Source organism: Podarcis muralis, chromosome 9, assembly GCF_964188315.1.
Source record: "Podarcis muralis chromosome 9, rPodMur119.hap1.1, whole genome shotgun sequence".
Lineage (NCBI taxonomy): Eukaryota > Metazoa > Chordata > Lepidosauria > Squamata > Lacertidae > Podarcis > Podarcis muralis.
This window is the reverse complement of record NC_135663.1, coordinates 6,214,687-6,231,610: the sequence shown is the minus strand read 5'-3', so window position 1 is coordinate 6,231,610 and position 16,924 is coordinate 6,214,687. Positions and strand designations below refer to the sequence as shown.

At 43.3% G+C, this 16,924-nt stretch overlaps 1 protein-coding gene across 2 annotated transcripts in view; it reads left to right on the top strand.

The window, feature by feature from the left end:
* PTPRA (protein tyrosine phosphatase receptor type A) overlaps nt 1–16,924 on the top strand; it is a 143,781-nt gene that overhangs the window by 80,493 nt on the left and 46,364 nt on the right. For both annotated transcript variants that reach the window (XM_028744157.2, XM_028744156.2), the window contains exons 3-4: nt 14,128–14,209; nt 15,363–15,728. In XM_028744157.2, the coding sequence (XP_028599990.2) occupies nt 14,128–14,209; nt 15,363–15,728 (448 nt within the window). The remainder of the gene's footprint in view (nt 1–14,127; nt 14,210–15,362; nt 15,729–16,924) is intronic.

Here is a 16,924-nt window from a genome sequence, read left to right as displayed (position 1 = left end):
GGAAAGATGGGAATGCAGATGGGACTTTGCTGTGTAAGTGAGTCTTGAGAGGGAATGTCTGTTTGCAAGCAGTATAAACAAGCAGTATAAACAAGCAGTACAGTGGTGCCCCGCAAGACGAATGCCTCGCAAGACGAAAAACTCGCTAGACGAAAGGGTTTTCCGTTTTTTGAGTTGTTCCGCAAGACGAATTTCCCTATGGGCTTGCTTCGCAAGACGAAACGTCTTGCGAGTTTGTTTCCTTTTTCTTAAAGCCGCTAAGCCGTTAATAGCCGCTAAGCCGTTAATAGCCGCTAAGCCACTAATAGCCGTGCTTCGCAAGACGAAAAAAACGCAAGACGAAGAGACTCACGGAACGGATTAATTTCGTCTTGCGAGGCACCACTGTATAACTGAAGGCATAGAGGTAGGATACTATTACAGGCCACCCAATCTCCGAGTACTGTGAAATTCCAGGGGTATTGGCACTTAACTCAGGCACTTGTGTTTCCTTTGGAATGAGTCACATCAGGGGCTACGGTGTCTTTATGACATATGGTTTTATTCACACATGTATACAACCTTGGGACGCGGGTGGCGCTGTGGGTTAAACCTAGGACTTGCCGATCGGAAAGTCGGCGGTTCAAATCCCCGCGACAGGGTGAGCTCCCGTTGCTCGGTCCCTGCTCCTGCCAACCTAGCAGTTCAAAAGCACGTCAAAGTGCAAGTAGATAAATAGGTACCACTCCAGCGGGAAGGCAAACGGTGTTTCCGTGCGCTGCTCTGGTTCGCCAGAAGCAGCTCAGTCATGCTGGCCACATGACCCGGAAGCTGTACGCCGGCTCCCTCGGCCAATAAAGCGAGATGAGCGCCGCAACCCCAGAGTCGTCCACGACTGGACCTAATGGTCAGGGGTCCCTTTACTTTTACCTTTAATTGAAGGAGAGGGGTGTACAGGTGCATGTCTTTTTTTGCTGCTGTGCTGCCGGGGTGAATCCGGTGCTTTGCCTAGTAGCATGGTAGCTAAAGATACATCTTCAAGAGAAGATATATTCCAAGAGAAGCCAGCTTCTGCCATAAGTGCAGCAGCAACCTCGCCAAACCGGCAGCCAGCATTGCCCTGAGCCTTGGCTTCAAACAGCAACCAGCATGGTTCAGAGCTTCTTTGTAGCAGCCTCCTCCGGTCAGCCTACCTGGCTTCTGTGCCCCTCCATCTTTCCAAAAACCCTTGCCAAAACTTGACTTCCCCTTCCGCTTGCATCATTGTGCACTGTAACTCGGCAACCTCTTCCTCTGTGCCCAACAGTGTCTTCTGTTTGAACTGCCCATTTCAGCCTTTGTTTCTTAATGGTTTATTTCCCCGCTAGCCATGTCAAGCTGGCATGGCTTGTTATCCTGCAGTGTTTGGCACTGTTTTAGTCAAACCTTTATCAATTCTAACTTTTAACAAGTTCAGGAATTGTGGCTGGCTTGCAGCCGCAGACTCTGGTCCCCCAAACCTGTAGCAATACAGATGACTCCATAGGCCAGCAGTTATTTCAGACTGTCCACCCTCAAGTAACCCTTTCCACTTCTACTCATTTCCTGAGTAATGCCAGTGTGTTCTGAGACGCATTTTTTGCACCAGCTAAGTTAATGCAAAACCTTTGCATGCCATGTTGCGTATGTGCATTGCAGGAAAGATAGGAAGCTTGACATTCCCTCCCACCCTGGAATTCTCATTGAGAAACTCCTAATAATAATAATAATAATAATAATTAATTTATTATTTATACCCCGCCCATAGTTTGAAAACCACTGCTGTAGGTATTAAGGGTGAAACAGACTTCTGATGTTGCACTTCTCCAGTTTATTTGAATTACATAGCAAAGTCCGGCTTTTGATAAGTATTCTGTCTAATTGGTAACCTTAATAATATGTGCTGTTTCCTTCAATAGGTAAGAGTGCTGATTGATTCCGTTAATAGCAAATCCTCTGGCTGTCAGCCGGTAACGGAATAGTTACTTTGGGTTCCACAGAAGGTTCCCATGAGTTTGTGCTTTTTATTGCTTTCTAAAAGGCACCCTGTTTAAAGTGGTGCTGGGCATTTTAACCTCTTTCTCATCATATGATGTTTTTTCATTTCCTCCCAGTTTCAATGGGCAGCATTGTCCAAACCTGCCTTGTTTTCTGTTTTTGTCCATTTCTCCTCCTCTCCCCCGAACTGTAAGCCGTGGTTTCAGTCCTGAAAGGGAGAAAGTTCTTGGAGATTTTGAATGTGTGTGTCTTTGTCATCTGAGGAACAGTCTAATCATTCCATAAACACTGGCACGGCTGCCCTTCTCCAAGCAGAGAGACGGACTTTAGAAAAGAGCCTTGAAGTTTTCTCCCATGGAAACCTCAACGTGCTCGGTTGGTTTGGCTTTTAGCATTGAAAGCCCTGAAACAACTTGAAGCCAGGTTACCCAAGACTGTGATTCTCAAGCTATCTGATTGCTGGACTGGCAATTTACACACACACACACACAATGCCAGGGACCAGTACCATACAGTATTTTGTTCCTGAAGTGCCCCATCCAGCCTGGGCTGTGGGGTTGCTCGGATCCAGCAACTGATGGTTCATTGACTGGCACTGATCCATGGGTTGCTACATTGAGTAGCACTGATCTAAGACATATATAATAATAAAAAATAATAATAATAAATTTTTATTTATCTCCCCTAACCCTCCCCAGCCGAAGCCAGGCTCAGAGCGGCCAACAACAACAAAAGTAACGCAACATTCTAAAATCAATTCATTTTAAAATCAATTCAAAATCAAATTCATGGCAACCATTGGGCCAGAGTTCTGTGAGGATTACCAAAGGAGGGGGTCAGACTGTGCCTTGGCCAAAGGCCTGGTGGAACAGCTCTGTCTTGCAGGCCCTGCGGAAAGATGTCAAGTCCCACAGGGCCCTCGTCTCTTGTGACAGAGCGTTCCACCAGATCTCTTTCAGGCAACTGTACTCCTTCGACTGGGCACTTCCAATAGTGCTTCGTTTCACCACTGCTATGGTCTGTTGATTCAGAATTGAAGGGGGGCAAACATAAAAGCTGAAAGGGACTGGGTCTGGGTCTAACCAGGCTTTAGAGCAGTGTCACAGAGGTTAATAATAATAATAATAATAATAATAATAATAATAATACTTTTATACCCCCACCCACCTGGGTGGGTTTCCCCAGCCACTCTAGGTGGCTTACAGCATATATAAAAACATAGTAAAAAGAAATATAATTGTTGTTATATTTAATTATTTCATTTATGAATCTCTTCCCATCAGACATCCAAAAACAATTTACATTGGGTGGAATTCAACAGCTTATGGTGAGTGTCCCCATCAGTGCAAGCATTGTAGCTTGGCAGGCAGAACAGTCCCCCCTCCTTCCCCACACAAAAAATTTTTGGTGGTTCTCCTGACACCCCAAGCTAATTTTGGGGGAGACGCAGGGGGAGAGGAGTGAAGCCTCATTGGTCAAGTGGAAGCCTCCACACAGGGCTTGGGCTGACTGGATTTGTTAGGTGAATCCTGCCCAATGTAATAAAAGCATATATAAAATAGTTAAATATATACAAACAATTGCATATATAAAACATTTCTAAAAACATGACTATATGTATAAAAATAGCTTGAAACAGCAACAGCACATGTATAAAAACAATTCAAATCCACTACAGGTACCAGCTGGGTCAGCAGTTGAGCACAGAGGGGAGTTGATGGGGACCCTGATTATCAAAGAGTATCAAACTAACCTCAATCTTCAAATAATTGCTTGCAGAAAAACTCATTTATGAGGCTAATTGCATGCTATTGGTATCCTGCACCGCCTCTCCTGGTATGCCCCACAGAGAAACTTACGGTCTTCAAATAAAAACATCTTGAAGGTCCCAGGCCACAGAGAAGTTAGGCTGGCCTCAACGAGAGCCAGGGCCTTTTCGGCTGTGGCTCCGATCTGGTGGAACACTCTGCCACAAGAGACTAGGGCCCTGCGGGACTTGACATCTTTCCGCAGGGCCTGCAAGACAGAGCTGTTCCACCAGGCCTTTGGCAAGGGCACAGCCTGACTCCCTCCTTCGGCAATCTTCGCGGAGCTCTGGCCCAATGGCTGCCAGTGGCTTGAATTAATTAATTTTAGAATGAATGATTTTAGAGTGTTGTTTATGCTGTACTTTTGTACTGTTTTATTGTTGTTAGCCGCCCTGAGCCCGGCTAAGGCTGGGGAGGGCGGGATATAAATAAAATTTATTATTATTATTATTATTATTATTATTATTATTATTATGTAATCCATACACCACATATTTCACTTTAGGTGCTACTCGCTTTCTTTAGGTGCTACTCTCATCTTAAAAAAATGAATTTAGCAATAGTACTGTGCACCAGCAAAAAAAATATAACTCTCTGATTCTCTGATTTTGTGAGACAGAAGAGAATACCTTCTTTAATACAGAGTGATTTGACATCACAAGTCAAGTTCTATGTTCATTCAGTATTCAGAGTAGAATAGTCTTATCAATCATTTGTGTGAGAGCAGGCAGTCTGTGGGAAGTGATTGTACCCTACCCTCAAGATTTCAACCCATGGATCCTGGTTTGCTGCTCCTTTCTGTACCCTGCTCTTGGTTTTATTTATTTTTATTAAGAAAATCAATTTATCTCTAGTTTAACAAGGAGCCATCTAAAACATTCATTAAAAATACGGATAAAAGCAAACATTAAAAACAAGCTAACATAAAATCTTGCAATTTAAAAACAATGATACATAATAAAGTTACATATTAAAATTGTTTATCTGGCTAGGCTGAAACCATAGGAACCAACTTTTCGAGGTCAAAGACCCCCCCCTAAATATTTGAGGGGCCTGGGCCCACCCAAAGTTGATAGGCATTGCCATTCAAATGGTGTGCGTGCACCATATCATGTGATCAATAATGCAGGGTGTGGCTTACCTGCCCCCCCCCCATATTTTATTCAAGTTGGCACCCCTGGCTGAAAACAAGGAGAACTGGGGTCAGCTTTGCCACTAGTCAGATCTTGGAATACCATTAAAAGGCAGCAAATTATCCATTATTTGGTTTAGTTTATCAGTTATACTTCCAGCATCCCTGGGTGTCCCATGTGGATCTTCTAGCTCAAATATTAAAATTGTTTTGCTTTTGGGCCACCTGTGACTTGACCTGATCTTATTATTGATTTCCCGGTATCATCATAGCAGTTATATATATATATATATAGAGAGAGAGAGAGAGAGAGAGAGAGAGAGAGAGAGAGAGTGTTGCTGTGGCAACAAAACTGAGATTACCTAGGCACTGATGTTCCTTGCTGAGTTAAATGTAAACTTCCTCCCATTATGCAGACATGTTCAGGATAGATCTGTAGAGCCACAATTAAGTATCATTTGACTTAAAAGCAAATGTCTTCTAATATGAGCAATCATTTGTATTGCAGTTTGCAAAATGAGCACAGTGTTTTTATTTTTAAAACTGTGATAAATATACATTAGCATGTTGGGGACCACCCATTCAGGTTGGGGAGGAAGTATACCATGGCAAAGAGTGATATTTTATTCCTCTTTTCTCTGTGATTTTCTTTTGACTGAAGGGGGGGGGGGTTCTTGGACCTGAAACCGCTGAGGGACCTTGTCTTGTGCTTAGTCTTTCCTTCTCTTTATGGCTTCAGGGCTGTGGATGGTTTGGTGGGCTTGCTCCCTTTCTTGGTACGGACCACTGGCAATGGTTTTGGATCCCATCATCAAAGTACAGTGAGTGAGGCTCAGGTTGAGCTGCCATGATGTGTCAGTAGTTAAGGAACTCCCTTCCTCATCCGTGGGGAACACCTGAAGGTTTTAGAACAGGGGTAGTAGACATGGTGCCTTTCAGATGTTGTTGAACTACAACTCCTATCATCCCTGACCATTGGTTATTTGTTCTGAGCCTGATGCGAGTTGTAGTTCATCAAATATCTGGATGGCACCATATTGGCTACCCCTGCAGTATGATATCTTAACAGCTTTCCCCTGCCAACCATGAAATAATTCTGCAGTTCAAGCTGTCAGAGGCTTTCAGAGGCTGTATTCACAATGTCCTTTATTCAGGGTGTGAGCTGACAGATTTTAACAGTTGGGTTACATTGTCTGTTTCTGTTTCTTTCCCAGCAAGGGGAGAAAATTGGATAACGTGCCCTTTTATTTTTCTGAATTCTGTTGGCGTAGGAGAGCTTTCTAATTAAAATCCACAACATGTACCACAACCTCCTGCCCATGCATATTAAAGCAAGCCATTTGTGATACACCAACAGTCCGAAAGCACAAATGACGATGTCTCTTCCAGTTTTACAAACACTTCCCTGCCTGGTCACCTGGAGGCAATTCTTACTTGCTGTAGGCAAGTGGCTATTTAGAAAATTAGTGTAAATGTGCAGGTGGTTGGTAACTAAATCTTGGGTATATAAAGTGGATTGGCTACAGGTGCAGACGTTCATAGCCATTGGTGGTCTGTCTATTCAGAAAGCTCTTTGTATTTAAAATGAAACACAAGCCAGCATAGGTTTCAACCTTGAGTATACATGCAAAATGTCCGGAAATATTGGGAGGTTATTTGTATGTTTTCTCCTAGTTTTGGTTTTTTCCAAGAGCTGGAGAGTGCCGTGATGACTCATCCTTTCTGTTTAACTACAGAAAGTGGGTCAGGGGAGTTAAAGGATGATTATTGGCAACACATCAAAGGCTAGCTCTAAGCCACAGAGACCCAAGTGGGACTTTGGCAACAATCCATTTCAGTGCACAGAAAAATACACTAAAGGATTAACAATAAAACATTTCTTTTTTACAGAATACCCGTGTGTTGGGAGAGGCAGGAGAAACTTGTGCTTTGTCTTGAGAGAGGCTAGGCGAAAGAGATCCCTGCCTATTCAATTTATACAGAGATTTATATCTCATTTCCCTCTCCAACTGGAAGTACTGGCTCACAAAAATCCAACCTACATTAGCAATAAGAAATATCAAAATCAGAACAAAGAATTGAAGTAAAACATATTTAAAAAATGAAATCCTGGCACCTAAAGTACTGGCATTTAGCTGGCTGCTTAAAACATATCTGTTCCACCCAGACTTTCTCTGAGGAATGATCCATGTTGATGCAGTAATCTGATCTGTTGATTTACAATGTATTCTGCATTTGTTTTATTGATGGAATGCTATTGTTGGCTTTCTATTGTTAGTCACCATGATAGTTTTATGTTAATGAAGGTGGTATTGAAACTCTGGTAAATAAATAAATATCAATACAGTAACAAACAGCAGCTGGAACTGTGTCCAGAAATGAATTGGCAAGCAATGCAGTGTGCTTGCTTCCTGATGTGTTAGAAAGGAATTTGGAAGGGGTGAGTTGATAGGCAAATGGAAAAGAAAAAGACGGGTGCAGAGCATCATATGCGTAATGAAAGCTCAGAGCATCATATGCGTAATGAAAGCTCAGAGCAGTTCATATGAGTTAATGGCATGTAGCTCATACTTTTCAGCCATCGTAGTCACATCTTAGTTTTAGTATGGGCCTAATCTTCAGTGGTGGGGGTTTTTTTGTGTGTGTTTTTTGTTGTTGTTTTTTTGGCTATCATATTTTCAATTTAGCCTGCATAATTCTGAGTACTAGAAATGCACCTTTCTGTTTTTAAGCAAAAGATTAGTCATGGGTTTGGTTTGGATATGGGAGGAAGGGTCCGGGTTCAGATCCCACTCAGCCATGAAACTTACCTGGGTAAGCAGATTTGTCTTGATGTAATGTGCCTTTCAGAGTAATTAACAGAGGGTGCAAGAAGACAGTGTAATGGACACAACTCTCACGAGAGTAGATTTTAAAACTGTAAACATAATGAGCAGGTTTGACTTTGGAAAAAGTTCCCTGTACTTTCAGGTTGAGTGTTCTAATTACAAAACTTAATCATGGTGCCTTCCAAACTGGGGTTCTTTGGAACTTATAAGAGATTGCGGAGAGGAACCTTGTCCCTCAACCACTGCTGGTTTTCATTGTGCAGTGCACAGCTACAGGGAATATTGGGCAAATGCTGGAGGATGTGCTTTTGTAACACACGGTGGGATGGCAAAGACCCATGGATCTGACCAGCACCCTAGGGCATGCCCCAGAATCCTCTGCAATGTGCAGGGGTCCCACGGCAGATGGCTTGGTGTGGTAAGGTGTTCTCTGTGCATAGAAAGTCTTTGCAATGACCTCACCTCTCTCAGCCCTTCCCCTTTCTTCAAGGAGTAAAAATGATCTACCTTACACAGTTCTTGTGAGAATTATATGAAGCACTTGCAAGCACTGCATAAATTCTGTGTAGTTAATGTAAACTACTGCCTCAAGGGACTAAGATGCAGTTGCTTCACCAACTTACTTTGCTCTCGTTACAGCAGTAAATCTCTGAGTGTCTACCTAATGCCAGAATAAGTCTTTGTAAGCCAGATACTTGCCTACATTCTAAGCAATGATATATGGTGAGGATTACCAACTGCTGTGTTTTGTGTACTCTGGAACCAGCTTAGCATAGGCTGCCTTATCCCATATCTGACTACACGAAAATGTATTTCAAAATATCTTTGAACATGGGTACAAACTGAGTGTTTCTGAGCACCTGCAGAGTGCATGGTCTTATCCTGGAGGGACAATGTCATGTGGAAACAGCTGTTAGGATTTCCAGGTCAAAGAAGGTCACACCCAGTTAGCCTAGCGACTCTTTTTAAAGAACCAAACCCCAATACTTCCCATTTGTTTCTCCTTGTACAGTCTTGCTGATGCCTCTTATTGAGTTCTTTGCAAAAATGATGGTGGTGTAATGCATTTTTCCTTCCTGCTCCTCCCTCCCCCTCCGCCTTGTGTGAAACCAGAGGCATGATGTCAGGGTATGTGTGTTTTTTCTGTGAAGTGCGCAGGATGCTGCATCTAGCCAACAGCTGTGTGTATGTTGATAACATTACAAGCATTTTCCCTCAGTTTCTGTATCTGTATGGGAGGCGTGTACACAGGGGAGGGAGCCATAATAAGAATTAACTTAAGACATAACTTCTTTTTTTATATCCACACCAAACATTTATTTTTTTTATTTTACTTTTTTATTTATTTTGACAAAGTAATAATCAGAAATAAATAAGAATAAAAATGTGCACCCCCCCACAAGACCATTCCATTGCAACTATCCAACCTCCCAAAATTCCAACACCTCTTGCAATGGTTTGACCCCTTTCCATTTTAACAGTACAAATTCTACAAACACCTTCCATATATCCTCAAAATCATTTCTCCTGCATATTCCCCACATGTTAATTTATCATTAAAAGTGATATCCCACACCTCTTTATACCATTCTTCTATTTTATATTCACCTTGCCCCTTCCACTTCCTAGCTATTATAGTTTGTGCAGCTGCCAATGAATTTGTGAGCAAGTCCTTCATAGCCTGTGAACCTTCCACCCCATCGTAAATTGATAATAATGCTACCTCTGGACTTTTGGTCAGCTTTAACCCAGTGATTTCTGTTACCTCCTTAAACACCCTTTACCAAAAAAATTGTACATATTTACACCCTCCACCACATGTGAACATAACCCCCAGTTTCCTGGCACCCCCTTTACTTTTAAGATGCTGCTGTCAATTTATTTTGCAACGTTGGGTGATTTGAGAGAAGCTTTGACTAGCAAACATCTGCTGTGATAAAGTGACTTCATAGAATCATAGAGTTGGAATAGACCACAAGGGCCATCGAGTCCAACCCCCTGCCAAGCAGGAAACACCATCAGAGCACTCCTGACATATGGTTGTCAAGCCTCTGCTTAAAGACCTCCAAAGAAGGAGACTCCACCACACTCCTTGGCAGCAAATTCCACTGTCGAACAGCTCTTACTGTCAGGAAGTTCTTCCTAATGTTTAGGTGGAATCTTCTTTCTTGTAGTTTGGATCCATTGCTCCGTGTCCGCTTCTCTGGAGCAGCAGAAAACAACCTTTCTCCCTCCTCTATGTGACATCCTTTTATATATTTGAACATGGCTATCATATCACCCCTTAACCTCCTCTTCTCCAGGCTAAACATGCCCAGCTCCCTTAGCCGTTCCTCATAAGGCATCGTTTCCAGGCCTTTGAAACGATCCTTCCATCCTGTTCTCTAAATTAAACAACGTTGAGAGGGTGTGTGGGCCCTTTTTGCTTGACATGACAACACCTGCAGCCCCTGGAGCTCGTCTTTATCAATCAGTCCGTATTATCAGATGCTGTTGGTCCCCACCTGATATTTGTCAAGAAGCCCTCTGATATCCATAACATATTATTTCCGGGGTTGGCTTGAGCTTCAGCTCCAATCTTGCGATCCTAGCCACATCGCTGGAAAAGTGTGTGCATGCAGATTCCTCTTCTGAACTGATCATCCTTCCCCCACCTCCAAAACATCTGCTTTACCCCTACCTTGAGTAATTTCTACCAAAGGAGACAGTCGATTCTTAAAATGTTACTGCTGAGGGGGCTGTAGGAGCAGGCAGCTGTGTTTTAAAACTGATGTAATTTTAAATCACGTCAGAGCTATGTTAGCTAACTTGCCGGACAAAGAGGGACTTGAGCCACTCTGCTCAGTTTTATGATTTCTTGGTTCTCAAAGGGAAAGGGAAACTTGCTGGCATGGCTCCCCTCCCTTCTTTCGAAACAGTCAATCTCCCAAGTGAAAGTAGGATTTTCTTTCTTTTCTATGGGGAGCATAAAACCATTCTGTGACGTATAGGCTGTCATAATGCTTTCTGACCACTGGAAAAATCTTACAAGCCCCTCATTCCAGCCCTGCATAAGGAAAATTTGTTGTTTTTTAATATAAAGTCCTTGCTGTCGTATTTCTAGAAACCTGGGATATTTGTAGTCCTGCTAAAAATCTGTATACGTTTGAAACAGATTTGCTACTAGTTGACACTGTTTAGCAATCCAAACTGTTTGGAGTGTATTCATGTGGTGAAAATGGTAGTCCGTGGAATATTAGGCCGTGGTGTTCGTTCTTTACCGATGTGAAGCAGAATCTTCATGCCCACAATCTATACTGATGGTTGCATATGGCAAAGGAAAAATGCAGCTGTTGCTAATAACAGTTTCTCCCTGAACATAAGCAAAATAAGGGAACTTTGCCCAGAGAGGCTGGCAACCTGCATTTCAACAGTATAGAAGACTACAGAGGAAGGCAAGGGTAGTAGGGAATGAAAACACAAAAACTTGGTTTTGCATACTTTGGGTTTGCTCCATTGGTGCAAAGGCTTCACAGAAAGAGTGGGTTTTAAGGAGTATTTCAGAGAAAGAGAGAGAGATGAGTCCGCCTAGGTGTCAGAGAGGGCAGTTGGAGGAAAGTAGTGTTTATCTTATGTATGACTTCAGTATAAATGTTTCACTATCATTTTCAGTAACTTGCTTTATTTGTCCTTCATTGTCCATTTATGGGGTAGGCTTTTGGGTTTTTTCGTGTTTTTTTAAATGATAATTCCATTCTGGCACAGACCCAAACATGCTAGGCAAGTGCTATGCACTTTTAAAGCAGGGTAGCTATAGAACTCCTTGTCTTGAAAAGCCATAGAGCTCTAAATTAGGGAAGGGGAACAAGTTGCCCTCAGATGATGCTGGGACCAACTCAGCCCTAGCCAGCATGGCCTGTAGTGAGGAATGATGAGATTTGTTGTCCAACAATATTTGGAGGGCCACAGGTTCCTCATCTCTGCTCTAAGTTATCATATGGTGATGATCAGGATTGTAATACTTGCTCCCCATTTTTGTCTCTGGTCTAAAGTGATTTACATACTTAATTTCCGCACTGATGCACGCACCACATGTAGTCATACTACCTTTTATAAAACCTTGTGAGAGATCTCTAGGTGATATATAGATAGTTGTTGTGGTGGTGGTGGTGGTTGTTTCTTACAACTTCTTCCTCCCCTCTCCCCAAGTGACAACCAGATTTGCAGTGGGAGTGCTGTTGGAGTAAGGATTTCTTTTTGTGCTAATGCCAGAAACTGGGAAAACGAGTATCTGTTTACGCTAGAATAAAGAATTGAAATTCATGACCTCGAGGCTGCTTTCTTGAGGATACTATCTTGAAATAACTGTTGTCTACACAAATAAAGAGCTCCACATTCTGTTCCAACCTTCCTCAAGCTGTGCTGGCTAGGACTGATAGACATTGTAGTCCAAAATATCTGGAAAGCACTAAGTAGGGGGAGGCTGTCTTAATTGCTGTCTTGGTCAGTCACCTTTGAATTATTCTTACTTAAACAGTGATAGCTAGTGTGTGCTACCTTGCTCAAGAGATTAAAACCCAAGATCCACACTTTTGTTAGGGAAGCAAGCCAGCATCACAGCCCAGAATCCATTGCATACCTTCAGCATGTTTGCATACATGTAAGAGAGAAACGGCTTTTAAAAAAGACATTTCAAAGTTGTAGTCACTGGTCTTCCCCCAACAGAGGCTACTATGCTTTCAGCTGCAGCAGGAAGTAGTCCAGTGACTGTAGTGGTCCCATATGATGGCATTTTAAAGTTGGAGAAAGCTACACAACTTTTTTTTTTTTGAAAGATACAACAGGTGGGAACTCTAAATGAAAATAATCTTCAGAGAGAAAAAATGCACATCCTAAAATCTGAAAAAGTAATCATTAGGCGATACAAGGATTCTTGCAGAAAAACCACTAGATTCTGAACTCTCAGACCTTCATGTGTCAATGTACAATATTTGTAACGTCTGGCTTGCACTGGCTGTACTTTGAACACCTATGAATTAGCTTTCCACACTGCACTTCAGGCACCCAGCAGATCTGTTTCACCCTGTTTCCCAACAGGGTGTTTCACTCCTGTGCCTGGATATATCGGTGTAAACTCTTTGAAGTCATCCCAGATCTCCAGAGACCCAAGAGGCACTTCTCAGGGACTTAACATGCTGGGCAAACGAGTTTTGAAGACACTCCACGGCCAATTCTGTATGTGTGGGACTTGGTGCTTTTAGGGCTCATGCTTCCCTCTTTGGGCCAAAGAATTCTTGACCTAGTTGACTATAAGGGCCAAAATGGATGTGATGCTGAATGTGTCATTACAAGACATGCCAGGGTGGTTATTTTTCTAAATTTAATATTGGGCACAGGAGGGACCAATCTTCATCCAAGACTGCAGTGTGCTCAACCTTTTCTTCCCCTGCCTTGGTTCTAACAAAAATCCCTCCCTTTCTTGCACCACTGTTATTCTTAGGGGAGAAAAGCTGTCTTTGGGAGGGGGCATTTCATTTGGAGCTGTGTATGGATGGAAGGATAAAACCTCCTCTCCTTGCTTGGTGCATTCTTCATTTATGTATTTAGCGCTGCCTCGAGATCTCCCTGCAGATAGTCAAAGCTGTCTGTAGCTGGGAAGATTTGGGTGGTGTGTTCAGGACTTCTATGACTTCATTCTTGTCTGTGCATCCAGAGGTTGGGAAGGGCCTGGGCTGAAGCAGATAGAAACTGAGTACGGTAACAGAAGCCATTGCAAGAGAGTTGGCCAAGTTGTAAGCACAGATGTGCTGCTTTGGCGTTGCAGCGGTTGACCCTGCAGGAAAGTCTCCAAAGAGGAGTTGGTGAATCCTGTGGGAAAGGGCTTATTACGAAACCAAATGTCCTACAGTATTATGAAACCTACCTTGTTGGTTGTCATCCCTATCTTACTGAAAGCCAAAAGAAAGCTTTGTTTTGGTGAGGGACTCTTAAGAGCCTGCTTTGATTCTACATAGTAGGGTGTCGTTGTTGTTGTTGTTAATTGCATTTAGAGGTAGGAGGTTCTGAGTCTTAATACCTTCCTTAAAAAGCTGTCCAATAAGTTCATGGCTAAGGAGCGAATTGAACTGAGGATTTCCTGGGTTGTACCTCGTATCTCATTTTCTGCCCTATAAATGTGCTAGTTCTGAATGTTGCAATTCCCTGGCACATAACATAGACACTGCTTCTTATAAAGATCTCTTGGCTCCCTTCCAAAAGTGTGACAGGTGTCGATGCTTAGGTACTTCTGATGGGCTTAGGTACTTCTGATGGTCGTTCTTGCTGGCAATGCAAACTGGGTTGTTAATGAAGCCCATCTGTTTTGTTTCTCTTCCTCACCTCTCAGGCCAACATGGGTTCCTGCTTCCTTGTCATCCTGCTCAGCAGCTGCCTGACATTCCTGGGAGCAGCAGCCAACATGACCACAGGTAAAGCATTATGTCGTTTTCAGTTTAACCACTGAACATATCAAGGGGGAATGGGCATGACCACCTTCCTTTTGCAGACATAACTTTTAGTAAATGTTCAAATTTTTAAAATGTGTTTTAAGTAACCGGTGTTCAAAAACTCCCATTGTTCTAGGCACATTTTGCGACAGGGAATTTCATTAGCGCAAGCAGTTTCTGAGCTCTGGGTGCAGTACTGCGCCTAAGATTTTAGATTAAAACTGCAGAGTGGAAGGAAAGGAGCACCTTTTTCTGCCTCCCCACTTCACTGAAAACTGGAGAAGAGACCCTCTTAAGAATATTAGGGGGGTGGGCAGGGGAAGGACTAGACCATGTGAAAAATGAGCATAATATTTTAGCTGCAGTTCATTCATTTTCAGCTTTGTATTCTTGTTATTAAACAAGCGTGCCTAGACATTCTGTTGTTGTGCCCATAACCTAGGTTTAAGGTGCCATTTAGATCCTAGCTTTCATATCTTGGTTTCTAACAACTGTAAGTAAAAAAACTTCCAGCATTGCAGTCTAAAATGATAAATGGGCTGGGCTGGGCTGGGCTGGGGAGAGTGGCTGTCTAAAATTGGACAGAAGCACCTGCCATCCTCTTCCACCAGTTCTTCTCCAGATCGAAGCCTGCATATTTTTTAAGCAGTCATTGGTTTGGTGTCTTAAGTAAACAAAACTGCTAGAACTTTGGCATCAGTCAGAGCAGCTTTCCAAAGATAGGGGGAAAGGGAGCTCTATTCTGTAGTTCTGTGCTACACTTTATAATAGGGGTAACAGTTCTAGATGTGGAACGAAAGATACTGGGGGGGGGGGGGGGGTGGAGTGTGTGTGTTGTTGGGGGTTTGTGTGGAGGGGATTGAGCAGCCAAAATACAATAGAATGATCCTTGGAAAGTATCTTCCAATAACCATAAAGGGCAACGTAGTACTAACAGTTTGCACGCTGTCTTCTGCGAATATTTATTTGGCTCATAGGTTTAGATTTGTTAATTTTGGATGAAATAAATCTCATTCTTAATCTGGGAGGCCCTACTACTTGTGGAGAAAAACCTGACGCTCATGTCGGTGTGTGTAAGATCAGGTGTGGGGAGCAACATATCCTGTCAATTTCCCTTTTGTTCTTTTACTTCTAGTGCTCCCTTCGACGGGTTCTTCCTTGCTCACAAGTTCCATGAAAACTGCCAAGACACAACCAGCCAGCGGGAAGCCCACAAGCCCCACCAGTAGCCATGCTCCTTCTCAAGCAGCGTCTCCTGCCATGGCACCAAACCGTACTACTCCTCCTACAGCCACAGACTTCCTGCCTGCCACAATGGTCAGCTCTCCAGGCACGGAGGCTACAGTTTTGCCGGCAACTGGGGCCACTTCTGGGCCCACCTCCCTCCTGACAAATGCCACACCTTCAGTTCCTCACACGACTGCTGCAAATTCAAATCTGGTGACTGTAGAGGCCAACACCACAACAGCAGTGACTACGCCAAAAGCCTTTGACACCTCAAGTACGGAAGAGCTTTGCTATATTTCATTTGTGCTCCTATACATATATTATGACCGGTAGCTTATGTGTGTTTAGCAGCTTCTGTGAGTAGTGTGTGGCTTGTTCAGTTACTCTCTCTATTTCTAGCCTGGGTGGTTTCCCCCCCTCTAGTGTCATTTCACCTTATTCACTTAGGGTCACTGCTTTATGGCATGCTAAAATGTGAGGGGAACACACTGAGGAGCTTGCTTTAGGTAAAAAAATTAGACTAGATAATGGATCCAGTCCTCTGATTCCTTCAACTTTGTTGTGTGGTCCACAGTTAGTGTAAACTGCTCCAGACCTACTTGGTGGGTTAATGCTAAATATCTTTTGAGAATGGGACTGTCTTAAAAGTTGTCCCTTCACAATTAGGGCTGGACTATACCTGGTTTTCATAGGGACGCGGGTGGCGCTGTGGGTAAAAGCCGATCGAAAGGTCGGCGGTTCGAATCCCCGCGGTGGGGTGCGCTCCCGTTGCTCGGTCCCAGCGCCTGCCAACCTAGCAGTTCGAAAGCACCCCCGGGTGCAAGTAGATAAATAGGGACCGCTTACTAGCGGGAAGGTAAACGGCGTTTCCGTGTGCGGCTCTGGCTCGCCAGAGCAGCGATGTCACGCTGGCCACGTGACCCGGAAGTGTCTCCGGACAGCGCTGGCCCCCGGCCTCTTGAGTGAGATGGGCGCACAACCCTAGAGTCTGTCAAGACTGGCCCGTACGGGCAGGGGTACCTTTACCTTTTTATACCTGGTTTTCAGTATCGTTATATATCACCAGCCAAACTTCACAATATACCAATATATCATTATGTCCAAAGTAAGGATGGAGCGATGTAGAGACATTGACTGGCTTCACGGTGTTCTGGCACCTGCTCTTCTGATTCGGAGGCGAGAGAGCTGAGCCAGCAGGGTTAACGGGCTGCAGGAATCAAGAGAAGCACTGGCTGGCTTCACGTTTTCCCCACATTGTGATTTTTGCATAGCACACACATACACACATCGTGATTCCCAATATATTGCCAGATCAAAAGTTATGAAATGGACATCATGATATGGACTTCAAACTAGTTTTGGACAATATATCGATAAATTCCCAGCCCTACTCACAATTGTTGTCATACTCTAGATCAATTAGTTCAAACTGAATGCTTTTAAAAATACTCGGTTCTCAATAGCATTTAG